The 26,746-nt window shown below is 49.0% G+C and overlaps 1 protein-coding gene across 5 annotated transcripts in view; it reads right to left on the reverse strand.

Annotated features, from left to right (window-relative positions):
* Window positions 1–26,746, reverse strand: part of nadk2 (NAD kinase 2, mitochondrial) — a 70,220-nt gene that overhangs the window by 31,353 nt on the left and 12,121 nt on the right. For 2 of the 5 annotated variants that reach the window (XM_078560138.1, XM_078560115.1), the window contains exons 5-8: window positions 25,306–25,389; window positions 22,690–22,820; window positions 20,569–20,656; window positions 15,116–15,211 (exon numbers count right to left, since the gene is read on the reverse strand). In XM_078560138.1, the coding sequence (XP_078416264.1) occupies window positions 15,116–15,211; window positions 20,569–20,656; window positions 22,690–22,820; window positions 25,306–25,389 (399 nt within the window). Of the gene's footprint in view, window positions 1–15,115; window positions 15,260–20,568; window positions 20,657–22,689; window positions 22,821–25,305; window positions 25,390–26,746 lie in introns of all 5 variants that reach the window. The other 3 variants (XM_078560131.1, XM_078560106.1, XM_078560126.1) reach the window with 2 other exon arrangements.

The raw sequence follows: 26,746 nt of genomic DNA on the forward strand, positions 1-26,746 counted from the left end.
AATAGGAGGTTTTCATGGGATTTATGAACCTGTTCCCTTTTTTTATTCGTTTACGGGATGTGGGCTTCTCTGGCTGGGCCAGCTTTTATTGCCCATCCCAAATTGCCCTTGAGAAGTTGGTGGTGAGCTGCCTTCTTGAACCGCTACAATCCATGTGGTGTAGGTACACCCACAGTGCTGTTAGGAAGGGAGTTCCAGGATCTTGACCCAGTGACAGTGAAGGAACGGTGATATATTTCCAAGTCAGGATGGTGAGTGACTTGGAGTGGAAATTCCAGGTGGTGGTGTTCCCATCTATCTGCTGCCCCTGTCCTTCTAGATGGTAGAGGTCGTGGGTTTGGAAGGTGCTGTCAAAGGAGCCTTGGTGAATTCCTGCAGTGCATCTTGTAGATGGTACACACTGCTGCTACTGTGCGTCGGTGGTGGAGGGAGTGAATGTTTGTGGATGTGGTGCCAATCAAGCGGCTGCTTTGTCCTGGACTGTCAAGCTTCTTGAGTGTTGTGGGAGCTGCACTCATCCAGGCAAGTGGGGAGCATTCCATCACACTCCTGACTTGTGCCTTATGATGGTGGACAGGCTTTGGGAAATCAGAAGGTGAGTTACTCGCTGTAGGATTCCTAGCCTCTGGCCTGCTCTTGTAGCCACAGTATTTCTATGGCTGGTCCAGTTCAGTTTCTGGACAATGGTAATGTTGATAGTAGGGGACTCAGTGATGGTAATGCAATTGAACATCAAGGGGCGATGGTTAGATTCTCTCTTTTTGGAGATGGTCATTGTCTGGCACTTGTGTGACATAAATGTTACTTGCCACTTGTCAGCCCAAGCCTGGATATTGTCCAGGTTTTGCCGCATTTGGACATGGATTGCTTCAGTATCTGAGGAGTCGCGAATGGTGCTGATCATTGTGCAATCATCAGTGAACACCCCACTTCTGACCTTATGACGGAAGAAAGGTCATTGATGAAGCAGCTGAAGATGGTTGGGCCGAGGACACTGCCCTGGGGAACTCCTGCACTGATGTCCTGGAGCTGAGATGACTGACCTCCAACAACCGCATCCATCTTCCTTTGTGCTCGGTATGACTCCAACCAGCGGAGAATTTCCCCCCTGATTCCCATTGACTCCAGTTTTGCTAGGGCTCCTTGATGTCACACTCGGTCAAATGCTGCCTTGATGTCAAGGGCAGTCACTCTCACCTCACTTCGGGAGTTCAGCTCTTTTGTCCGTTTGAACCAAGGCTGTAATGAGGTCAGGAGCTGAGTGGCCCTGGCAGAACCCAAACTGAGTGTCAGTGAGCAGGTTATTACTAAGCAAGTGCCGCTTGATAGCACTGTTGATGATCCCTTCCATCACTTTCCTGATGATGGAGAGTAGGCTGATGAGGCTGATGGGTAATTGGCCGGGTTGGATTTGTCCTGCTTTTTGTGTACAGGACATACCTGGGCAATTTTTCACATAGCCGGGTAGATGCCAGTGTTGTAGCTGTACTGGAACAGCTTGGCTAGGGGCGTGGCAAGTTCTGGAGCACAAGTCTTCAGTACTATTGCTGGAATATTGTCAGGGCCCACAGCCTTTGCGGCATCCAGTGCCTTCAGCTGTTTCTTGCTATCACGTGGAGTGAACTGAATTGGCTGAAGACTGGCATCTGAATGCAGGGGATCTCTGGAGGAGGCCGAGATGGATCATCCACTTGGGACTTATGGCTGAAGATTGTTGCGAATGCTTCAGCCTTATCTTTTGCACTGCTCTGCTGGGCTCCTCCATCATTGAGGATGGGGATATTTGTGGAGCCTCCTCCTTCAGTGAGTTGTTTAATTGTCCACCACCATCCATGACTGGATGTAGCAGGACTGCAGAGCTTAGATCTGATTCTTTGGTTGTGGTATTGCTTAGCTCTGTCTATCACTTGCTGCTTATGCTGTTTGGAACGCAAGTAGTCCTGTGTTGTAGCTTTGCCAGGTTGACCCCTCATTTTGAGGTATGCCTGGGGCTGCTCCTGGTCTGCCCTCCTGCACTCTTCATTGAACCAGAGTTGATCCTCTGGCTTGATGGTAATGGGGGATATGCTGGGCTATGAGGTTACAGGTTGTGTTTGAGTACAATTCTGCTGCTGCTGATGGCCCACAGCACCTCATGAATGCCCAGTCTTGAGTTGCTAGATCTGTTTGGAATCTATCCCATTTAGTGCGGTGGTAGTGCCACACAACACTACCACCGTGCTAAATGTGTTAGGTTTTGAACAGATCTAATAAGGTCAGTTTATGAAGTGACTTAGTAAACAAAATTGTTACTATAGCCATTGTTCCTAGTTTGCATATTGAAGAGATAGATTTTATATTGGGTAATGATTTGGACAAGATAGATGCTAACGTGGTAACCGTTGTGCTGCCACAGTTGGCTGATTAAACTCCTAAAAATTACTGTGGCCAAACATGAGAAGCTTATTGCCAAAAACGAGCAATTGAAGGAAGGGCTGATCGGTGTAGAGAACCAAATTTCAAGCACAAAAGAGGAGTTTGCTCATGAAAATGAGAATTGGTGAGAATACCGGAGTGTTAGTCACAGGGAAACTTGTAGAAGCAAATTCAACAAAGATAGATCTTCAATTAGAACTTGGCGAACTCCCAGTATCAGAAATCTCTAGTAAAGCGAGAGAGCCGCTTTGGATAGGAAAAGGAATTGCTGATGAATCAGAACAGTTGTCTGAATGCAGAATTAAAAACCAAGACTGGTGAACAGTTGGTTGTGAAAAGAACAATGAAGGTCATGAACTCTGATGCAATCAGGAGGACGAAATGGATGAAATGTGCAGAATGGAAGCACAGGTCCAGACTTTAAAAGCAGATAAGGAAAATTTGAAGAAACAGATTGAGGGCCTAACGAATGAATTGGAAGAGTCCAAGGAGCAATTAGTAACCATGGAGGGAAGATTCCAAAATGAACAGAATGACCATGAGAAGTGGTTAAATTTGTATAAAGGTTCCAAAGATGATTCTGAAACAAAGGCAACTGAACTGACCAGAGCAGTTGCTGAGCTGAATGAAAAGATTAATAAACTTGGAAAAGAATTGGAAGATAAGAGAGTAAAGAAATATTTGGATAAAATTGTGAAAGAAGTGGAGTTGAAGCTTCCATATATATAAAAACAAAAAATTGTGGATGCTGGAAATCCAAAACAAAAACAGAAACAGAATTACCTGGAAAAACTCAGCAGGTCTGGCAGCATTGGCGGAGAAGAGCACAGTTGATGTTTCGAGTCCTCATGACCCTTCAACAGAAATAAGTAAAAATAGGAAAGGGGTGAAATATAAGCTGGTTTAATGGGGGGGTTTTGTTGGGACAAGCAGCCAGTAATAGATGGAGATAACCAGTGACAGCTTTTGGTTATCTCCTCCTATCACTGGCTGCTTGTCCCAACAAAACCGCCCCCCCCACTTAAACCAGCTTATATTTCACCCCTTTCCTAATTTTACTTAGTTCTGTTGAAGGGTCATGAGGACTCGAAACGTCAACTGTGCTCTTCTCCGCCGATGCTGCCATATTTGGAATGCCAGTGAGAAGAATATGAACGTGTGCAGAAGGATGTAGCATCTCTTGGATAAACTAGAAAATTAACTTCAGTAATGGGAGAAAAACTCCCTCGTGCAGATTTATTCATCTGATGTGGATCAAAACCATGAAACGACAAAATTTGTTATGAAGAAAGTGAGTGAAAAAGATAATTTTGAAGTTGGAGTCAATCAGACTTACACGGTTTCCATAGCAAACGTGAAGGGCCCATTGAGGACATGTCTCCATTAACAGAGGAGAGGAGTAAGAAAAACCCCAGCTTCATCTGTATTACAGTTGAGAAACTATGGGAAAGTCATTTGTATCATATTGCGTGACTAATCTGCACCCATATGTGAAAAGGAGAAGGCTGCCAGGGTATTGGTTTGTGGTTACACCAGAATGGTTCAAAGCCCCAGTACAAAATAGAAACGGTCAGGATGTTTCTAAAGAAAACTTCACTATCTTTGGTTGACCATGAAAAGATTACGGGAAAAAAACACAACTGTTGATGTCCTATTCAGAATTTAAAGGGTGGAGGAAAAAAGCAGGTTCTGAGTTATAATAATTTTATGATGCTTGAATCCTGCTAATCCTACATGTTACATTCACTGCCTTTTGTTTGGGTTAAGCCTTGCTACCTTTATAACACAATGTGTAAAATTGTGGAACAAAATTGAAAGTTTATCTGTAGAGTAGGTAGAGCTGAGGGCATGGGGCCAGTAGCCTGTGCAAAAAAAAGGGCGTGACCTGGAGTGGAGCGCCATTGCAGACAAGTGTCCCAGACAGACAACAGGGAGAGGGGACAGGGTTAGGCCCCAAAGTCAGTCCCAGGTACAGGGCAGGGAGAGGTCCCAGTTAAGAAGCAAGAGGAGCAGAGAAAGAGGCTTCAAGCAGAAAAAGGGCTGCGGTTGGCAAACATTAAGCGAAGAGGGCTCAAGAGAAGCCTTGGCCATCAAAGAGGGTTCAGGAGAAGCCTTGGCCATCAAAGAGGGCTCGGGAGAAGCCTTGGCCATCACAGAGGGCTCAGGAGAAGCCTTGGCCATCACAGAGGGCTCAGGAGAAGCCTTGGCCATCACAGAGGGCTCAGGAGAAGCCTTGGCCACCACAGAGGGCTCGGGGGATGCCCTGAAGATCCGAAATGATAACAGAAGGTTGGTGACTCCGTGCTTTGGGGCAAAGGTAGCCCTTTGGAGCAGTAGTGTTCTGTCCAGCGTGGCTGAAGAGCTAAATTTGTACTTTGAGTTGGTGTTGGAGTTCATACTCGGGAATCCAGGGAAACGGAATCTCGAGAAACATAGATACTAGGAGCAGGAGGAGGCCATTCGGCCCTTCGAGCCTGCTCCACCATTCATCATGACCATGGCTGATCATCCAACTCAATAGTCTGCTCCCCCTTTCTCCCCATATCCTTTGATCCCTTTCTCCCCAAGAGCTATATCTAACTCCTTCTTGAAAACATACAATGTTTTAGCCTCAATTACTTTCTGTGGTAGTGAATTCCACAGGCTCACCACTCTCTGGGTGAAGAAATTTCTCCTCATCTCAGTCCTAAATGGTCTACCCCATATCCTCAGACTGTGACCCCAGGTTCTGGACTCCCCCACCATCGGGAACATCCTTCCTGCATCTACCCTGTCTAGTCCTGTTAGAATTTTATAGGTTTCTATGAGATCCCCCCTCATTCTTCTGAACTCCAGCGAATATAATCCTAACCGACTTAATCTCTCATCATATGTCAGTCCTGCCATTCCAGGGATCAGTCTGGTAAACCTTGGCTGCGCTCCCTCTATAGCAAGAACATTCTTCCTCAGATAAAGAGACCAAAACTGCACACAATATTCCAAGTGTGGCCTCACCAATGCCCTGTATAATTGCAGCAAGACATCCCTGCTCCTGTACTCGAATCCTCTGGCTATGAAGGCCAACATACCATTTGCCTTCTTTACCGCCTGCTGCAGCTGCATGCCTACCTTCAGCGACTGGTGTACGAGGACACCCAGGTCTCATTGCACATTCCCCTCTCTCAATTTATAGACATTCAGATAATAATCTGCCTTCCTGTTTTTGCTACCAAAGAGGATAACCTCACATTTATCCACATTATACTGCATCTGCCATGCATTTGCCCACTCACTCAGCTTGTCTAATTCACACTGAAGCATCTCTGCATCCTCCTCACAGCTCACCCTCCCACCCAGCTTTGTGTCATCTGCAAATTTGGAAATAATACATTTAGTTCCCTCATCTAAATCATTAATATATATTGTGAATAGCTGAGGTCCCAGCACCGATCCCTGCGGTACCCCACTAGTCATTGCCTGCCATTCGGAAAAAGACCCATTTATTCCTACTCTTTGTTTCCTGTCTGCCAACCAGTTTTCTATCCATCTTAATACACTACCCCCAATCCCATGCGCTTTAATTTTACACGCTAATCTCTTATGTGGGACTATGTCGAAAGCCTTCTGAAAGTCCAAATAAACCACATCCACTGGCTCCCCCTCATCAACTCTACTAGTTACATCCTCGAAAAATTCCAGTAGATTTGTCAAGCATGATTTCCCTTCCGTAAATCCATGCTGACTCCGTCCAATTCTGCCACTGTTTTCCAAGTCCTCAGCTATTAAATCTTTTATAATGGACTCTAGAATTTTCCCCACTACCGATGTCAGACTGACTGGTCTATAATTCCCTGTTTTCTCTCTACCTCCCTTTTTAAATAGTGGGGTTACATTAGCTACCCTCCAATATGTAGGAATTGTTCCAGAGTCTATGGAATCTCGGAAGATGACCACCAATGCATCCACTGTTTCTAGGGTCACTTCCTTAAGTACTCTGGGATGTAGATTATCAGGCCCTGGGGATTTATCGGTCTTCAATCCCATCAATTTCCCCAACACCATTTCCCTACTAATACTGATTTCTTTCAGTTCCTCCCTCTCACTAAACCCTGTGTTCCCCAACATTTCTGGTGTGTTATTAGTGTCCTCCCTTGTGAAGACAGAACCAAAGTATGTATTTAGTTGGTCAGCCATTTCTTTGTTCCCCATTATAAATTCCCCTGTTTCTGACTGTAAGGGAACTACATCCTAGTCTCAGAATCAACTACGTCACTCTCCATCTTGATGAAGAATTCTATCATATTATGGTCGCTAATCCCCAAGGGGCCTCGCACAACTAGATTGCCAATTATTCCTTTCTCATTACACAATATCCAGTCTAGGATGGCCTGTTGTCTAGTTGGTTCCTCAATGTATTGGTCCAGAAAACCATCCCGTATACGCTCCAGGAATTCCTCTACGGTATTTTTACTAATTTGATTTGCCCAATCTTTATGCAGATTAAAGTCACCCATAATTACAGATGTTCCTTTATTGCATGTGTCTCTAATTTCCTGTTTAATGCCATTCCCAACATCACCACTACAGTTTGGAGGTCTATATACAACCCCCACTAATGTTTTTTGCCCCTTAGTGTTTCTCAGCTCTACTCATACAGATTCCACATCGTCGGAGCTAATATCTTTCCTCACTGTTGTGTTAATTTCCTCTTTAACCAGCAATGCAACTCCACCGCCTTTTCCTGTTAGTCTGTCCTTCCTAAATACTGAATACCCCTGGATGTTCAGTTCCTATCCCTGGTCACCCTGCAGCCATGTCTCTGTAATCCTGACTATATCATACCTGTTTACATCTATTTGCGCAGTTAATTCATCCACTTTATTGCAAATGCTCCTCGCGTTAAGGCACAAAGCCTTAAGGCTTGTCTTTTTAACATTACTTGTCCCGTTCCCACTATTTTTCACTGAGGCCCTGTTTGATTCTTGCCCTTGATTTCTCTGCCTATCGCTTTTCTTATTCCCCTTTCTGTCTTTTGTTCTTGTCCTTGATTCCCCCTCCTCTGACTCCATAGGTTCCCATCCCCCTGCCATTTTAGTTTAAACCTTCCCCAATCACTCTAGCAAATATTCCCCCCAAGGACATCAGTCCCGGTCCTACCCAGGTGTAACCCGTCCAGCTTGTACTGGTCCCACCTCCCCCAGAACCGGTCCCAATGTCCCAGGAATCTGAACCCCTCCCCCTCACACCATCTCTTCAGCCACGTATTCATCCAATATATCCTGCTATTTCTACTCTGACTAGCACGTGGCACTGGTAGTAATCCTGAGATCACTACCTTTGAGGTCCTACTTTTCAACTTACTTCCTAACTCCCTATATTCTGCTTTCAGGACCTCATCCCTTTTTTTACCTATGTTGTTTGTACCAATGTGTACCATGACCACTGGCTGTTCACCCTCCCCCTTCAGAATGTCCTGTAGCCGCTCTGAGACATCCTTGACCCTAGCACCAGGGAGGCAACATACCATACTGGAGTCTCGTTTGCAGCCACAGAAATGCCTATCTATTCCCCTTACAATGAATCCCCTATAACTATTGCATTCCCACACTTTTTACTCCTATCCTGTGCAGCAGAGCCAACCGTGGTGCAACGAATTTGGCTGTTGCTGCTTTCCCCGAGAGGCCATTCCCCCCAACAGTATCCAAAGCGGTATATCTGTTTTGCAGGGGAATAGCCACAGGAGATTCCTGCACTGCCTGCCTAGTCCTCTTGCTCTGCCTGGTGGTCACCCATTCCCTTCCTGCCTGTGGACGCTTAGCCTGAGGTGTGACCACCTCTCTATACGTGCTATCTACAATACTCTCCGCCCTGTGGGTGCTCCACAGTGTCTCCAGTCACCACTCCAGCTCCGAAACCCAGTCTTCCAGTAGCTGCAGCTGGAGACACTTCCCACACACCTGCTGGCCCCGGGCACTGGAAATGTTCCCAGCTTCCCACATAGAGCAGGAGGAGTAGACCAAGAGACTGAAGCTCTGCAAGGTGGGCCGTCATTGATGCTGTCTGAATTCCAGCGACTATCAGGGAGAATTCCAAGGTTAGATTTTCAAAGGTGAAGATCGGAATCCCTCATGCAGAGTTCCAACGATGTTGGCTGGCTCAGTGTTTACTGACGTCTGGGTGGCTGGCTCAGTGTTTACTGACGTCTGGGTGGCTGGCTCAGTGTTTACTGATGTCAGGGTGTCTGGCTCAGTGTTTACTGATGTCAGGGTGTCTGGCTCAGTGTTTACTGACGTCTGGGTGGCTGGCTCAGTGTTTACTGACGTCTGGGTGGCTGGCTCAGTGTTTACTGACGTCTGGGTGGCTGGCTCAGTGTTTACTGACGTCTGGGTGGCTGGCTCAGTGTTTACTGACGTCTGGGTGGCTGGCTCAGCGTTTACTGACGTCTGGCTCAGCGTTTACTGACGTCCGGCTCAGCGTTTACTGACGTCCGGCTCAGCGCTTACTGACGTCCGGCTCAGCGCTTACTGACGTCCGGCTCAGCGTTTACTGACGTCCGGCTCAGCGTTTACTGACGTCCGGCTCAGCGTTTACTGACGTCCGGCTCAGCGTTTACTGACGTCCGGCTCAGCGTTTACTGACGTCCGGCTCAGCGTTTACTGACGTCCGGCTCAGCGTTTACTGACGTCCGGCTCAGCGTTTACTGACGTCTGGCTCAGCGTTTACTGACGTCTGGGTGGCTGGCTGTGTTTACTGATGTCTGGGTAGCTGGCTCAGTGTTTACTGACGTCTGGCTCAGTGTTTACTGACGTCTGGGCGGCTGGCTGTGTTTACTGATGTCTGGGTGGCTGGCTCAGTGTTCACTGATGTCTGGGTGGGTTGTTGAGAATAGGTCTGAACCCTCTCTATCCCTCCCTTAAATGCCTACCGCTGATTTACCTTCAAGTAGCTGTTTCCAGGCCTAAAAACAAAAAGCTAAAAGCTACTGCGGATGCTGGAAATCCAAAACAAAAACAGAATTACCTGGAAAAACTCAGCAGGTCTGGCAGCATCGGCGGAGAAGAAATCAGTCAACGTTTCGAGCCTTCATGGCCCTTCGGCAGAACTGAAGCATACTATGCTTCAGTTCTGCCGAAGGGCCATGAAGGCTCGAAACGTTGACTGTTTCCAGGCCTCTCAGCCAAATAAAATTGGCCTGTCCCCAGTTTGAAACTTTTACTTTTGGTCTATCTTTTCTATAATTACTCTAAATCTAACCAAATTATAATCACTACCACTAAAATGCTCTCCCACTGATACCCCTTCCACCTGGCCAGATTCACCCTCAACTGCCCCTTGTCTTGTTGGTCTTGTTACATACTAGCTAAAAAAACTCTCGTAAAAAAAGGGAAAGAATTCTGCTCCCTCATAACATTTTGCATTGAATGTATCCCATTGAATGTTGGGGTAGTTGAAATCCCTCACTATTACTGCCCCATTGTTTTTGTAGTTCTCAGATTTGTCCACACATTTACTTCGCACTCTGACTGTTTGGGGATCTATCGTGCACTCCCAGTAATGATGCTCCTTTTCAGTTCAATGCACTATGGCCTCATTTGATGATCCTTCTCTGATCATCCTTCCTCTCAGGTGTGACTGCTTCTTTAACCAATATTTCAATCCCTCCACTCTCTTTAACTTCTGGTTCTGTCTGTAAACCCTGTAACCAGGAATGTTTAGCTGCCATTCCTATCCTTTAAACCACAGAATTATAGAATTGTTACAGTGCAGGAGGGGGCCATTGGCCCATTGTGTCTGCACCAGCTCTCCGAATGAGCAACTCACCGAGTGTCAGTCCTCCACCTTCTCCCCGTAACCCTGCACATTCTTCCATTACAAATAGCGTCATTTCTTTTTGAAGGCTTTGATTGAATCTAGCTCCATTACACACTCTGGCACTGCATTCCAGACCTTTATCATGTCGCTTTGATTGAATCTACCTCCATTACACACTCAGGCACTGCATTCCAGACCTTTATCATGTCGCTTTGATTGAATCTACCTCCATTACACACTCAGGCACTGCATTCCAGACCTTTATCATGTCACTTTGATTGAATCTAGCTCCATTACACACTCAGGCACTGCATTCCAGACCTTTATCATGTCGCTTTGATTGAATCTACCTCCATTACACACTCAGGCACTGCGTTCCAAACCTTTATCATGTCACTTTGATTGAATCTAGCTCCATTACACACTCAGGCACTGCATTCCAGACCTTTATCATGTCACTTTGATTGAATCTAGCTCCATTACACACTCAGGCACTGCATTCCAGACCTTTATCATGTCGCTTTGATTGAATCTAGCTCCATTACACACTCAGGCACTGCGTTCCAAACCTTTATCATGTCACTTTGATTGAATCTAGCTCCATTACACACTCAGGCACTGCATTCCAGACCTTTATCATGTCGCTTTGATTGAATCTAGCTCCATTACACACTCAGGCACTGCATTCCAGACCTTTATCATGTCGCTTTGATTGAATCTAGCTCCATTACACACTCAGGCACTACATTCCAGACCTTTATCATGTCGCTTTTGCTTTTTTTTGCTAACTTTGCCAACCATGTTTCTGTAGTAGCTGTAATATTGCACTTACAATGTCCAATTGTTCCCTCTGTTCACCTGCCTATTCACCAGGCTTCTTGGATTGACGTGTTCACCATTAAGCATTGGGGAAACTCCTTTGTTGTCTGTTTTCCAGCCCTTGTTTTCTCTGCTTTCCAAACTAACATAATTACTGGGAGTGTATGATCCCCAATATTAGGGAAAACAGGATAGGTGACATAGTCTGAATGCTACTTGAGGAACAGTGTGTCAAGCTGGAAGTGTGGTGAATGAGAGAGTTAAGAGGGGAACTATAAATAAAGAGAAATAAATTTAATTAGCAATAAAAATGGCAGGGTGGGTGATGTGTCGTGGCTGCAGAATGTGGGGTTTCCTGCATGTCACTGCAATCCATGGCATCTGGAGCAAGTGTCTGCAGCTTGAGGAGCTTTGGTTCAGAGTCATTGAGCAGCAGACATTGCAATGCATGGGTAGGGGGGAAGTTACTTGAACACTGAGAAGGCAGTCACACCTCTTAGGTTAGCATCATAGTGGTCAGGTGCAGGAGGGTGTGGCTAGCAGACAGGCAGCAAAAGGGATCGAGAAGGTGGGAATGGAGGAGGCTCAGCCCTTGCAATTAAACAACAAGTCTGAGGTTCTTGCAGCTTGTATGGACTTGAGGATCTGCAGTGTGGATGATCAGGCTGACCACGGCGCTATGGTGCAGAATGTGTGCTGCAGTGTGGATGAGCAGGCTGACCACGGCGCTATGGTGCAGAATGAGGGCTGCAGTGTGGATGAGCAGGCTGACCATGGCGCTTTGGTGCAGGGAGTCAGTCAAGTTACCGGAGGTGGGGGGGGTGGGTTGGGGGAGGTGGGGTAGTGGGTGATGCTGGTGGAAGTTAAAACAGATGTAGTGGTAGAAGGGGACAGTATAGTCAGGGGGATAGATACTGTTCTCTGCAGCCAAGAGCAAGAGTCCAGAAGGCTTTGATGCCCGCCCTGTGCCAGGGTTCGCCAGTACTGGGGAAAGTGGGGGCTGTACCATTGTGACTGACTTCATCTGAACCGTGCCGGAATGCGTGTACTAGCAAGTCAGACAACTAGGGAAGCAGAGAAGGCTTTAAACTAAATAGAGGGGGAAGGGATGATGTAGGGGAAGATTGAGTAAATTAACAGGAAATGACAAGGCAATAGATCAAGGTAGCAAGAAAGGTAACGATAATCAGAGAAAGGCAGAAAGGGACAATGATTGTAAACTTAAAAGTGCGCCAGCCAATAGGGCCAGAATTTACAGTAAATAAAAACTGAATTAAGGGCTCTGTATCTGAATGCCCGCAGCATTCACAATAAAACAGATGAATTATCAGCTCAAATAGAAATTCATATGTATAACCTGATAGTCGTTATAAATAAAAGCAAAATACTGCGGATGCTGGAAATCTAGAACAAAAACAAAAATACCTGGAAAAACTCAGCAGGTCTGACAGCATCTGCGGAGAGGAATACAGTTAATGTTTCAAGTCCGAATGACTCTTCATCATTATAGAGATGTAGCTACAAGGAAACCAAGACTGGGACCTGAATATCCAAAGGTACGTGACATTCAGGAAGGAAAGGAAGCTGGGAAAAGGTGGTGGGGTAGCTCTGTTAATTGAAGAGGGCATTAGTACTATACCGATAGATGACCTTAGTTCTAAAGATCAAGATGTGGAATCAGTTTGGGTAGAAGAAAGAACAGCAAAAGGCAGAAAACATTGGTGGGAGTTGTTCATAGGCTACCAAACAGCGGTGATAATGTAAATCACAGTATAAATCAGGAAATTAGACATGCATGTAACAAGGGTAATACAATAATCATGAGAGATTCAATCCACATATAGACTGGGTAAACCTAACTAATGTGCTAATTTTGTGGAGGATGAATTCTTGGAATGTATGCAAGATGGTTTATAAGATCAGCATGTTGAGGAACCAACAAGGGAATGGGCCGTTTTAGATCTAGTATTGTGCAATTAAAAAGGGCTAGATAATAATCTTGTTGTAAAGGAACCTTTAGGAAAGAGTGACCATAATATGACGCAATTTTACATTAAGTTCGAAAGTGATGTAGTTCACTCAGAAACTAGGATCTTAAATCTAAACAAAGGAAACTTTGAAGGTATGAGGGGCAAATTGGCTATGCTGGATTGGGAAACTACGTTAAAAGGTGTGACAGTTGACAGGCAACGCCTAACATTTATAGAACTAATACATAGTTTACAACAAAAATACATTTCTTTAATGTACAAAAGCCCAGCAAGGAAAGTGTTCCAACCATGGCTAACAAAGAAATCAAGGATTGTATTAGATCAAAGGAAGAGGCGTATAAAGTTGCCAAAAAACAAAACAAAATTGTAAGCCTGAGAATTGGGAGCATTTTACAATTCTACAAAGGAGGACCAAGAGAAAGACTAAGAAAGGGAAAATAGAATATGAGACTAAACTGGCGAGAAACGTATAAAAACGGACTGCAACAACTTCTAAGTATATAAAAAGGAAAAGATTAGCAAAAAACTAACGTGGGTCCATTACAGGAGGAGTCAGGAGAATTTATAATGGGGAATAAGGAAATGGCAGAGAAACTAAACAAATATTTTGTGTCTCACTGTCTTTAGAGGAAAATACTAAAATCCTCTCAGGAATAATGGAGAATCAAGGCACTAGTCTGAACAAAGAACTGCAAGATATTATTAGTTAAAAAAGTACTAGAGAAATTAATGAGGCTTAAAGTTGATAAATCCCCTGGATCTGATGATCTCCATCCCAGAGTGTTGAAAGAGGCGGCTGGGGAGATAGAAGATGTATTGATGGCCATCTTTCAAAACTCTACAAACTCTGGAATGGTTCCTGCACATTGGAAGGTGGCAAATGTAATGCCACTATTTAAGAAATGAGGGAAAGACAAAATGGAAAACTACAGAGCTGTTAGCCTGACATTAGTTGTCGGGAAAATGCTAGAGTCTATTACAAAGCACATGATAACTGGACACTTAGAAAATAATGGTAGGATTGGGCAGAGTCAGCATGGGTTTATGAAAGGGAAATCATGTTTGACGAACCTGTTGGAGTTTTTCGAGGATGTAGCCAGCAGAATAGATAAGGGAGAACCAGTGGATGTGGTGTATTTGGATTTTCAGAAAACTTTTGAGAATGTCCCACATAAGAGGTTAGTGAACAAAATTAGAGCACATGGGATTGGGGAGAATATACTGGCATGGATTGAGAACTGGTTAATGGACAGAAAACAGAGAGTAGGAATAAATGGGTCATTCTCAGGTTTACAGGCTGTGACTAGTGGGGTACTGCAGGGATCAGTGCTAGGGCCCCAGCTATTCACAATATAGATCAATGGTTTGGATGTGGGGATTAAAGGTAGTATTTCCAAGTTTGTAGATGAAACAAAACTAGGTGGGAATGTGAACTGAGAGGGTGCAAAGATGGTTCAAGGGAATTTGGAGAAGCTAAGTGAGATAGCAAAAATTCGGCAGATTGAATATAATATGGAGAAATGTGAGGTTATCCACTTTGGCAGGAAAAACAGAAATACAGAGTATTTCTTAATGGAGACAGGCTAGGAAGTGTTCATGTTCAAAGGGACCTGAGTGTCCTTGTTCATCAGTCACTGTTGGCCTTTATTACAAGAGGATTTGAGTGCAGGAGTAAAGATGTCTTGCTGCAATTGTACAGAGCCTTGGAGACACCGCTCTGGAGTATTGTGTGCAGTTTTGGTCCCCTTACCTAAGGAAAGACGTGCTTGCCATAGAGGGAGCGCAACAAAGGTTCACTAAACTAATTCCTGGGATGGAGGGATTGTCCTATGAGGAGAGATTAAATAGACTGGGCCTTTATTCTCTGGAGTTTAGAAGAATGAGAGGTGATCTCATTCAAACATACAAAATTCTCACAGGGCTCGACAGGGTAGACGCAGGGAGGATGTTTCCTCTGGCTGGGATGTCTAGAACCAGGGGGGACAGTCTCAGAATAAGGGGCAGATCATTTAGAGCTGAGATGAGGAGGAATTTCTTCACTCAGAGGGTGGTGAATCTCATTTGAAACCATCAGTGATCACTCTGCAGGTCTCCCTTACCAAGCCTTGGAGCCAGTCCCAGTACACATGTTGAGGCCAGAGTTCTTGTGCTTCTCCCAGGGTCCATCGTCAATAGAGATCTCATAATATGAGGCCCTATGAAGCGAGAATTTAAGACTTTGTTTGTGGGAATGATACCGGAGCCTGCACAAAACAGAACATATCCTAGGTCATGTGTGAGCACCCAAACCCTACTGGTCTAACACACCAGACCACATTCCCAAAACATGGAAAGGAGGTCTGGGAAGGGGAAGTGATAGACAGTAGCCCCAATGTTGGGCCACATCACACATGCTGGAGAGCTGACAGACTGAAGGCAGTTTGTCATCGGACAGCACCTCCTACCACAAGACAAGATGCTCACAGGACACATCAAACACATTGGGATATGGTCACCCTCGGCAGGACAATCCATGCCCCACCATCGGCAGGGGCAATTCCTTCCCCCCACTGGCTGGGCAACCCCAACCCTCTGACAGTGCAGCACTCCCTCAGTACTGACCCTCCGACAGTGCAGCACTCCCTCAGTACTGACCCACCGACAGTGCGGCACTCCCTCAGTACTGACCCACCGACAGTGCAGCACTCCCTCAGTATTGACCCACCGACTGTGCAGCACTCCCTCAGTACTGACCCTCTGACAGTGCAGCACTCCCTCAGTACTGACCCTCTGACAGTGCAGCACTCCCTCAGTACTGACCCTCCGACAGTGCAGCACTCCCTCAGGACTGACCCTCCAACAGTGCAGCACTCCCTCAGGACTGACCCACCGACAGTGCAGCGCTCCCTCAGTACTGACCCTCCGACAGTGCAGCACTCTCTCAGGACTGACCCTCCAACAGTGCAGCACTCCCTCAGGACTGACCCACCGACAGTGCAGCGCTCCCTCAGTACTGACCCTCTGACAGTGCGGCACTCCCTCAGCACTGTCCCTCTGACAGTGCAGCGCTCCCTCAGGACTGACCCACCGACAGTGCAGCGCTCCCTCAGTACTGACCCTCTGACAGTGCAGCACTCCCTCAGTACTGACCCTCTGACAGTGCAGCACTCCCTCAGTACTGACCCTCCGACAGTGCAGCACTCCCTCAGGACTGACCCTCCAACAGTGCAGCACTCCCTCAGGACTGACCCACCGACAGTGCAGCGCTCCCTCAGTACTGACCCTCCGACAGTGCAGCACTCTCTCAGGACTGACCCTCCAACAGTGCAGCACTCCCTCAGGACTGACCCACCGACAGTGCAGCGCTCCCTCAGTACTGACCCTCTGACAGTGCGGCACTCCCTCAGCACTGTCCCTCTGACAGTGCAGCGCTCCCTCAGGACTGACCCACCGACAGTGCAGCGCTCCCTCAGTACTGACCCTCTGACAGTGCAACACTCCCTGATTACTAACCCTCTGACAGTGCAGCACTCCCTCAGCACTGACCCTCTGACAGTGCAGCACTCCCTCAGTACTGACCCTCCGACAGTGCGGCACTCCCTCAGTACTGACCCTCCGACAGTGCAGCACTCTCTCAGTACCGACCCTACAACAGTACAGCACTCCCTCAGTACTGACCCTACGACAGTGCGGCACTCCCTCAGTACTGACCCTCCGACAGTGCAGCACTCCCTCAGCACTGACCCTCTGACAGTGCAGCACTCCCTCAGTACTGACCCTCCGACAGTGCGGCACTCCCTCAGTACTGACCCTACGACAGTACAGCACTCCCTCAGCACTGACCCTACGACAGTGCAGCACTCCCTCAGTTGGTGTAGATTAATTCACTCCCTCCACTACCGATGAACAGTGACAGCAGTGTGTGTACCATCTACAAGATGCACTGCAGCAACTCAAGGCTCCTTAGACAGCACCTTCCAAACCTGCAACCTCTACCACCTGGAATAGAGGTTCCCAAACTGTGGGTCGCAACCTCCACTGGGGTGTGAGACCAGATTGTGGGTTGACAAGGTCTGAGACAGCAATGGTTCCCCCGAAGCTCGGAATGTATACTAACAGCCGCGAGGTTCCTTTAAATGCTGGCATTTTTTTCTGTTGGTGGACAGACCTTCGAGGCCTGATTCCTGCTGCAGAAAAAGAACAACTGGTGAATAGAATCACGGAATTTTAATGGCACAGGAGGCCATTCCGCCCAACGTGTCTGCACCAACTTTCCAAATGAGCATTATGACCTAGTGTCATTGCCCTGCTTTTCTCCATACCCCTGCACATTGTTTCTATACAAATAATCATCTAATACCCTCTTGAATGCCTCGATTGAACCTGCCTCCACCACACTTCCAGGCCGTGCATTCCAGACCCGAACCACTCGCTGTTTGAAAAAGCTTTTTCTCACATAACATTTGCTTCTTTTGCAAATCACTTTAAATCTGTGCCCTCTCGTTCTTGATCCTTTTACGAGTGGGAACAGCTTCTCTCTATCTACTCTGTCCCCTCATGATTTTGAACATCTCTATCAAATCTCCTCTCAGCCTTCTCCTCTCCAAGGAGAACAGTCCCAACCTCTCCAATCCATCCTCATAGCTGAAGTTTCTCATCCATAGAACTGTAGAAAAGTTACAGCGCAGAAGGAGGCCATTAGGCCCATCTTGTCCATGCCAGCCTGAGGACACCCAGGTGCCCTTTCTAATCCCACCTTCCTGCACCCAACCCATAGACCTGCAGCTTACAGCACTTAAGGTGCAGATCCAGGTACTTTTTAAAAGAGTTTAGAGTTTCTGCCTCTACCACCAACTTGGGCAGCGAATTCCAGACACCCACTACCCTCTGTGTTAAAAAGTTCTTCCTCCTGTCCCCCCTACACCTTCTGCCACTTATCTTGAATCTATGTCCCCTGGTTCTAGAATTCTCCATCAAGGGAAACAATTTTATCCTGTTCACTCTATCTAGTCCCCTCATAATTTTGTCCACCTGGGACCATTCTCGTAAACCTCTTCTGCACTCTCTCCAATGTGTTCACATCCTTCCTATAATGTGGCACCCAGAACTGTACACAATACTCCAGCTGAGGTCTAACCAGTGTCTGATATAAATTCAGTATAACCTCCCTGCACTTGTACTCTATGCCCCTATTAATAAAGCCCAGGATACTATTTGCTTTATTAGCTGCTCTCTCCACCTGTCTTGCCACCTTTAATGATCTATGCACACATACACCCAGGTCTTTCTGCTCCTGCACCCCCTTCAAAATTTCACCCCTTATTTTATATTGTCTGTCCATGTTCTTCCTACCAAAATGCATCACCTCACATTTCTCCGCATTGAACTTCATCTGCCACCTATCTGCCCACTCCACAAACTTGTCTACGTCCTCCTGAAGTTCCACACCATCCTCCTCGCAGTTCACAACACTCCCAAACTTCATATCATCTGCAAACTCTGAAATTGTCACCTGCACACCAAGATCTAGATCATTAATATATATCAGGAAAAGCAAGGGCCCCAATACTGACCCCTGGGGAACTCCACTACAAACCTTCCTCCAGCCCGAAAAACATCTATTGACCATTTTACTATTTTCCAGCTAATTTTATATCCACGTTGCTACTGTCCCTTTTATTCCATGAGCAATAACTTTTCTCACGAGTCTGTTGTGTGGCACTGTGTCAAATGCCTTTTGAAAGTCCATCTACACCACATCAACAGCATTACCCTCATCGACCTTTTCTGTTACCTCTTCAAAAAACTCCAGCAAGTTAGTTAAACATGATTTCCTCTTTAGAAATCCATGCTGGTTTTCCTTATCAACCCATATTTTTCCATGTGACTACTAATTCTATCCCAAATAATTGTTTCTAGAATCTTGCCCACCATCGAAGTTAAACTGACTGGTCTGTAATTGCTGGGCTTATCCTTACAACCTTTTTTGAACAAGGGCGTAATGTTTGCAATTCTCCAGTCCTCTGGCACCTCCCCTGAGTCTAGGGGAGACTGAAAGATTATGGCCAGTGCCCCTACAATTTCTACTCTCACTTCCTTCAATATCCTTGGGTGCATCTCATCCAGTCCCAGTGCCTTGTCAACTTTAAGTACCGACAGTTTATTCAACACTTCCTCTTTATCAATTCTGAACCCTTCTAGTGACAGAGTTTCCTCGTCTGTCACTGGAGCCCCCTCCCCCCCATTCCCCCTCCCCAACTCCCACTCCACCCCCCCCAACTCCCACTCCCTCCCCAACTCCCACTCCATCCCCCCAACCCCCACTGCCCCCCCCATCGCCCACTCACCCCCCATCCCCCACTCCACCCCCCCCCAACCCCCACCATCGCCCACTCACCCCCCATCCCCCACTCCCCCCCCCATCTCCCACTCCCCCCCCCAACTCCCACTCCCCCCCCCCCCCAACTCCCACTCCCCACCCCCCCCAACTCCCACCCCCCCCCCAACTCCCACTCCCCTCCACAACTCCCACTCCCCCCCACAACTCCCACTCCCCCCCACAACTCCCACTCCCCCCCACAACTCCCACTCCCCCCAACTCCCCCACTCCCCCCAACTCCCCCACTCCCCCTACTCCCCCCTCTTGTCCCCCAGCTGTCTTTCTCCAGCCCTGTGCCTGGAACTCCCTTTGCCTCCCCTTTGTTTTTAAAACCACCCTGCAGTTTAAACACTTCTCAACACATTCAACCTCAATGACCCCACCCCCCCCAGCCCCCACTCGGCAGCTGAAGTTCCCACCCTGCACCCACTCCCCAAGCAAGGCTCTTCACCTCAAATTTTCACTCTGGCCTGATATGAAGTCTGGGGCATTAAAATGTGGTCACACCAGAAAAATGCTTGGGATGCAGCAACCTAGGAGGACAAGGGCAACAGCAGGAATTCACCAAGGCTCCTTAGACAGCACCTTCCAAACCCAGCACCACTACCATCTAGAAGGACAAGGGCAGCAGAAAGATGGGAACACCACCACCTGGAAGTTCCCCTCCAAGTCACTCACCATCCTGACTTGGAAATATATCGCCGTTCCTTCACTGTCACTGGGTCAAAATCCTGGAACTCCCTCCCTAACAGCACTGTGGGTGTACCTACACCACATGGACTGCAGCGGTTCAAGAAGGCATCTCACCACCACCTTCTCAAGGGGTAATTAGGGATGAGCAATAAATGCTGACCTGGTCATCAACTCAACTTTCCGCAGTGGGGCTAAGTTGTTGTATCTAGTAGCAGATTTATTGAACTCCATTTCACAATTTGCCCCGGAGGAGTTTAACTGCCAAAGCCCTTTGGACATGATGACCGATGAATGTGCTGAGCCCTCCCCCAGCCCGATGACCCCAGGATGACAAGGCCCCAGTGGAGCTTTAGCTCGTCACTGCTCCGAGAGTCGGGAAAGTGCCCTAACAGCCAGCTGCAGGAGCGGGACTGGGCCCAGGGCAGTTGGGGGATGCTGGGTGGTGGGGACTGGGGGGGGCCAGACAACAGCTCCTTACAGGAAGGAGTAGACATTACTCACCGAGAGGACAGTGATTCCCCCACAAACACCTCGTTCAACGCTCGGACAGGCAGCAGCCGGGGCTCACAGTTCATAGGACTGCCTGGGGCTGTAGGGAGAGACACAAACACTGAGCTCACCACAAACAAGAAAGCAGGCGCGAGGGGAGCACCTGCACATGGGGTTGGAGGAAGGGAGCAGGGGACAAGGAGTGGGGAGCAGGGGTAGGGGCAGTGGGGGAAGGGGGAGTGGGGGAGGGATGGAGAGGGGGGACCCAAAACAGGACTGGGCTGTGCCATGTGCTTTGTCCCTCTAACCGGGCTGTGCCGCGCTGTGCCCCCTCTAACCGGGCTGTGCCGCGCTGCGCCCCCTCTAACTGGGCTGTGCCGCGCTGCGGTGCGCCCCCTCTAACTGGGCTGTGCCGCGCTGCGCCCCCTCTAACCGGGCTGTGCCGCGCTGCGCCCCCTCTAACCGGGCTGTGCCGCGCTGCGCCCCCTCTAACCGGGCTGTGCCGCGCTGCGCCCCCTCTAACCGGGCTGTGCCGCGCTGCGCCCCCTCTAACCGGGCTGTGCCGCGCTGCGCCCCCTCTAACCGGGCTGTGCCGCGCTGCGCCCCCTCTAACCGGGCTGTGCCGCGCTGCGCCCCCTCTAACCGGGCTGTGCCGCGCTGCGCCCCCTCTAACCTGGCTGTGCCGCGCTGCGCCCCCTCTAACCGGGCTGTGCCTTGCTGTGCCCCCTCTAACCGGCCTGTGCCGCGCTGCGTCCCCTCTAACCGGCCTGTGCCACGCTGCGCCCCCACTAACCGGGCTGTGCCGCGCCGCGTCCCCTCTAACCGGGCTGTGCCGCGCCGCGCCCCCTCTAACCGGCCTGTGCCGCGCCGCGCCCCCTCTAACCGGGCTGTGCCGCGCTGCGCCCCCTCTAACCGGGCTGTGCCGCGCTGCGCCCCCTCTAACCGGGCTGTGCCATGCTGTGCCCCCTCTAACCGGGCTGTGCCGCGCTGCGTCCCCTCTAACCGGGCTGTGCCGCGCTGCGCCCCCTCTAACCGGGCTGTGCCGCGCTGCGCCCCCTCTAACCGGGCTGTGCCGCGCTGCGCCCCCTCTAACCGGGCTGTGCCGCACTGCGCCCCCTCTAACCGGGCTGTGCCGCGCTGCGCCCCCTCTAACTGGGCTGTGCCAGGCTGCGTCCCCTCTAACCGGGCTGTGCCACGCTGCGCTCCCTCTAACCGGGCTGTGCCGCGCTGCGCCCCCTCTAACCGGGCTGTGCCGCGCTGCGCCCCCTCTAACCGGGCTGTGCCGCGCTGCGCTCCCTCTAACCGGGCAGTGCCGCGCTGCGCTGCGCCCCCTCTAACCGGGCTGTGCTGCGCCCCCTCTAACCGGGCTGTGCTGCGCTGCGCCCCCTCTAACCGGGCTGTGCTGCGCTGCGCTCCCTCTAACCGGGCTGTGCCGCGCTGCGCTCCCTCTAACCGGGCTGTGCTGCGCTGCGCTCCCTCTAACCGGGCTGTGCCACGCTGCGCCCCCTCTAACCGGGCTGTGCCGCGCTGCGCTCCCTCTAACCGGGCTGTGCTGCGCCCCCTCTAACCGGGCTGTGCCGCGCTGCGCCCCCTCTAACCGGGCTGTGCCGCGCTGCGCTCCCTCTAACCGGGCTGTGCTGCGCTGCGCTCCCTCTAACCGGGCTGTGCCACGCTGCGCCCCCTCTAACCGGGCTGTGCCGCGCTGCGCTCCCTCTAACCGGGCTGTGCTGCGCCCCCTCTAACCGGGCTGTGCCGCGCTGCGCTCCCTCTAACCGGGCTGTGCTGCGCTCCCTCTAACCGGGCTGTGCTGCGCTGCGCTCCCTCTAACCGGGCTGTGCCACGCTGCGCCCCCTCTAACCGGGCTGTGCCGCGCTGCGCTCCCTCTAACCGGGCTGTGCTGCGCCCCCTCTAACCGGGCTGTGCCGCGCTGCGCCCCCTCTAACCGGGCTGTGCCGCGCTGCGCTCCCTCTAACCGGGCTGTGCTGCGCTGCGCTCCCTCTAACCGGGCTGTGCTGCGCTGCGCCCCCTCTAACCGGGCTGTGCCGCGCTGCGCTGCGCCCCCTCTAACTGGGCAGTGCCGCGCTGCGCTGCGCCCCCTCTAACCGGGCTGTGCCGCGCTGCGCTCCCTCTAACCGGGCTGTGCCGCGCTGCGATGTGCGATGATGTGCTGCTGCAGGCTCAGCTGCTGTTCGTGGAGATCCACAGGATGTGTCTTTATTCCTGCTCCTTCCAGGCAGATCCTGATCCGCTGGCGCCACTGCCACCTGTAGGAGGAATGGATCAGCCATGGGCCATGGGTTAGACCGGGAAATGAGAAACACCCATTAAGCAGCAGCTTCAACACAATAAAACATCCAAAAGGGCTTTTCAGGAATGTTAGGGCAAAATTTAACAGAGTTATTACCTAAGATATTAGATGGTCAAATACTTGGCAAAGTGGTAGACGTTAAGGAGCACCTTAGAGGAGGAAAGGCAGGCAGAGAGGTTTAGGGAAAGAGTTCCAGATCTCAGGGCCCAGGCAGCTCAGGGTTTGACCATTAATGGTGACGTGATTAAAATCAGGGCCTGAATTAAATGTGCACAAATATGTGAGAGTTGTGGAACTGAAGGAGATAGCAACGTAAAAATAGGAGTAGACCATTCAGCCTATCAGTCTCTGCTGCACCATTCAATAGGATCATGGCTGATCTTGGGTTTCAAATCCACTTTCCCACCCGGTCCCCATTTTCCTTGATTCCCTGAGACACCAAAAATCTGCCTTTCTCAGCTTTCAATGTATTCAACGATGCAGCATCCACAACCCTCTGGGGTAGAGAATTCCAAAGGGTCACAACCCTTCGAGTGAAGAAATTTCTCCTCATCTCAGTCCTAAATGACCGGCCCCTTATCCTGAAAACCTGCCCCTTGTGGGTGAGGATGGGAGTGCGGATTCAGCACATTTCATCTGGGGAGTGCAGCCAGAGCCAAGTCCATGACACCACGGGTAGCTCAGCTGTACAGGGAGAGACAAAGAAGGCTGGAAGAGCCAGAGTGATAGGTGATTCAATAGTTAGGGGAACAGATAGGTGTTTCTGTGGCTGCAGACATGAATCCAGGGTAGTGTGCTGCCTCCCTGGTGCCAGTATCAAGAATGTCAGGGTTCACATTATGCAGAAAGAGGGATGTGGTCATGCAGTCAGAAGTTGGGAGCTAAATAGGAAATAAGCAAGTAGGACCTCAAAAGTAGTAATCTCCAGATTACTCCCAGTGCCATGCGTGAGTATAGTAATCGGAGGTTACAGCAGATGAATGTGTAGCTCGAAAGATGGTGCAGGAGAGAGGGGGTTAAGATTAAGATAATTCGGGACAAAATTAATTGTCACTTGGGCAAATGCGGGTTAATTAAGGAAAGCCAGCATGGATTTGTTAAGGGCAAATCTTGATAACTAGCTTGCTGAAGTTTTCTGAAGAGGTAACAGAGAGGGTTGATGAGGGTAATGCTGTTGATGTGGTGTACATGGACTTCCTAAAGGTGTTTGAAATTGACTGAGTGACAGGAAATAGAGAGCAGTGGTGAACAGTCACTTTTCGGGCTGGGGGAAAGTTTGTAGTGGAGTTCCCTAGGGGTCAGTGTTGGGACCCTTGACTTTCCTGATATATATTAATGAACTAGGCCTTGTTGTACAGGGAACAATTGCAAAATTTGCAGACAACACAAAACTTGGAAGCATTGTGAACTGTTAGGAAGCTAGTATAGAACTTCTAAAGGGCAGAGGATTTGGTGGGGTGGGCAGGCAGGTGGTAGATGAAGTTCAATGCAGAGAAATGTGAGGTGATTCATTTTTATAGGAAGAACATGGGAGACAATATAAAATAAAGGTTCAGCTCTACAGGGGGGGCAGGAGCAGAGGGACCTGGGTGTATCTATGCATAAATCATTGAATGTGGCAGGACAGGTTGAGAGCGCGGTGAATAAAGCATACAGTATCCTGGGCTTTATTAATAGGGGCATAGAGCACAAGAGCAAGAAGGTTATGTTAATCTTGTATAAAATACTGGTTCAGCCTCAGCTGGAGAATTGTGTCCATTTCTGGGCATCACACTTTAGGACGGATGTGAAGGCATTGGAGAGAGGGCAGAAAAGATTCACGAGAATGGTTCCAGGGGTGAGGAACTTCAGTTATGAAGATAGATTGGAGAAATTGGGACTGTTTTCCTTGGAGAGGAGAAGGTTGAGAGGAGATTTGACAGAGGTTTTCAAAATTATGAGGGAGCTAGACAGAGTAGATAGAGAGAAACTATTCCCATTGATGGAAGGATCGAGAGCCAGAGGGCACAGATTTATATTAACTGGCAAAGAAGCAGACACGAGGAGAAACCTTTTCACACAGCGAGAGATTAGGATCTGGAATGTATGGCCTGAGATTGTGAGGGAGGCAGGTTCCATGGAGGCTTTGAAGAGTGAATTGAGTTATTATCTGAAAAGGAAGAATGTGCAGGGTTACAGGGACAAGGCAGGGGAGTGGCACTAGGTAAATGGCTCCTTCAGAGGGCAGTGGGACTGGAGTCACATGTAAGCCAGACCACATAAGGGCAGCAGATTGCCTCTGCCCCCAACACTGAGCTCAAGTGCGGGAGGAGGCCATGGTGCAGGACATTGGAGGGTGAGCTGTGCAGGTAAAACCCATCACAATAAAAGAGCCAGCAGCTTCCGAGAGGAAAGGGAGGGACCAACAGGGAAGTGGGGATGGGAAGGTATGGCTGCCTCACCTGAATTCGCCCCGGTGGAGTTTCTGCAGAGCTTCTGCGAAACACTGAGTGTATCTCACTGGGAGGCACAAGTGACCCTGAGACCTGCAAACAGAGGCAGAGTGAAATCAGCTGTGGGCAGAGGACCCCAGCACAGCAGCAGCTAATCCCTCAGCACAGAACTACCAGAAAGGCCATTCAGCCCCACCAATCCATGTTAGCGTTTACCCTCCCCCCCACACCAGCCAATCATTCCAATCACATTCACCCACCCCTGTTCCCAAAACCCTTCTTCACCTTTTCCCCCAATCACCTCTCCAATTGAATCTTGAAGGTTGACACAGTTTCTGCCAAAGTCATTAACCCAGGAAGTGAATTCCACATCTTCACAACTCTCTGAAGCTGTTTCCCCTGCTCTCTGTTCCAAATCTCTTCCATTTAATCTTCTATTGAGGTCCCCCAACCACTGGAAACACTCTGCTTCTATGTATGCTGTCCCATCCTTTCATCATTTTAAACATTTCTATGATTTTATCCTGTAAAAAGGTACCATTTTTTTATACCTTTCTTCATATTGGTATTTACTCATAACAGTCAGTCTCAGAGTGAGTCTGTGCTGAAACCTCTCTAAAGCCTCAATATCCTCCCAATAGTGTGGACCCAATACTGTTCACAATCTCTAACTGAGTCTTATTAAAGTTTCATAAAGGTTCATCTCAGCTTTTATACTGAAAACCCCATGAGGCAGAACCCAGAAGTCTACAGCTTTTCTTTAGTCAGCCTATTGTGCCATTGTGGCCAAGAGGGTGTCCCACAGCCACTGCTCTCCACAGCCCTGATGCTCCTCTCATTCAGAGTGCAATCCCAGCAGTTTGCTTCTTTCATCGATGATAACTCACTGCCACAATTTCTGCTGTGGGTGAAAAGGTTTCCTGCAATCCTAGAGTGGTACAGAAGGAGGCCATTCGGCCCATTGAGTCTGCTTACTTTATCAGCTGTGGCTCAGTGGGTATCACTCTAGAAACCCAAGCACAAAAAATGAAGACTGACACTCCAGTGCAGTAGTGAGGGAGTGCTACATGGTTGGAAGTGCCCTTCAATGGAAGGGACATTAAACCAAAGACCCGTCTGCCCTCTCAGGTGGATGTAAAAGATCCCATGACACTATTTTGAAGAAATTGTCCAGGTAACCCCCAATCAACATTACAAAACCAGGTTATCTGGTCATTATCACGCTGTTGTCTGTGGGAGCTTGCTGTGCTTCTGACATTACAACAATCCCAACTCTTCAAAAGTCCTTCATTGGCTGTAAAGCGCCAGGATTGGCTGGGAAAGGTGCTACATAAATGTCAGATTTTTTACTGTCCTGGCTCTTTGGTGGAGCTCTCCAATTAGTTCCACTCTTTCCCAATTGCTCTGTAATTTTCTCCTTTAAGCGCCACTATTCAATCTGCTTCTGCCA

This window comes from Cetorhinus maximus, chromosome 2 (assembly GCF_964194155.1).
Source record: "Cetorhinus maximus chromosome 2, sCetMax3.hap1.1, whole genome shotgun sequence".
Lineage (NCBI taxonomy): Eukaryota > Metazoa > Chordata > Chondrichthyes > Lamniformes > Cetorhinidae > Cetorhinus > Cetorhinus maximus.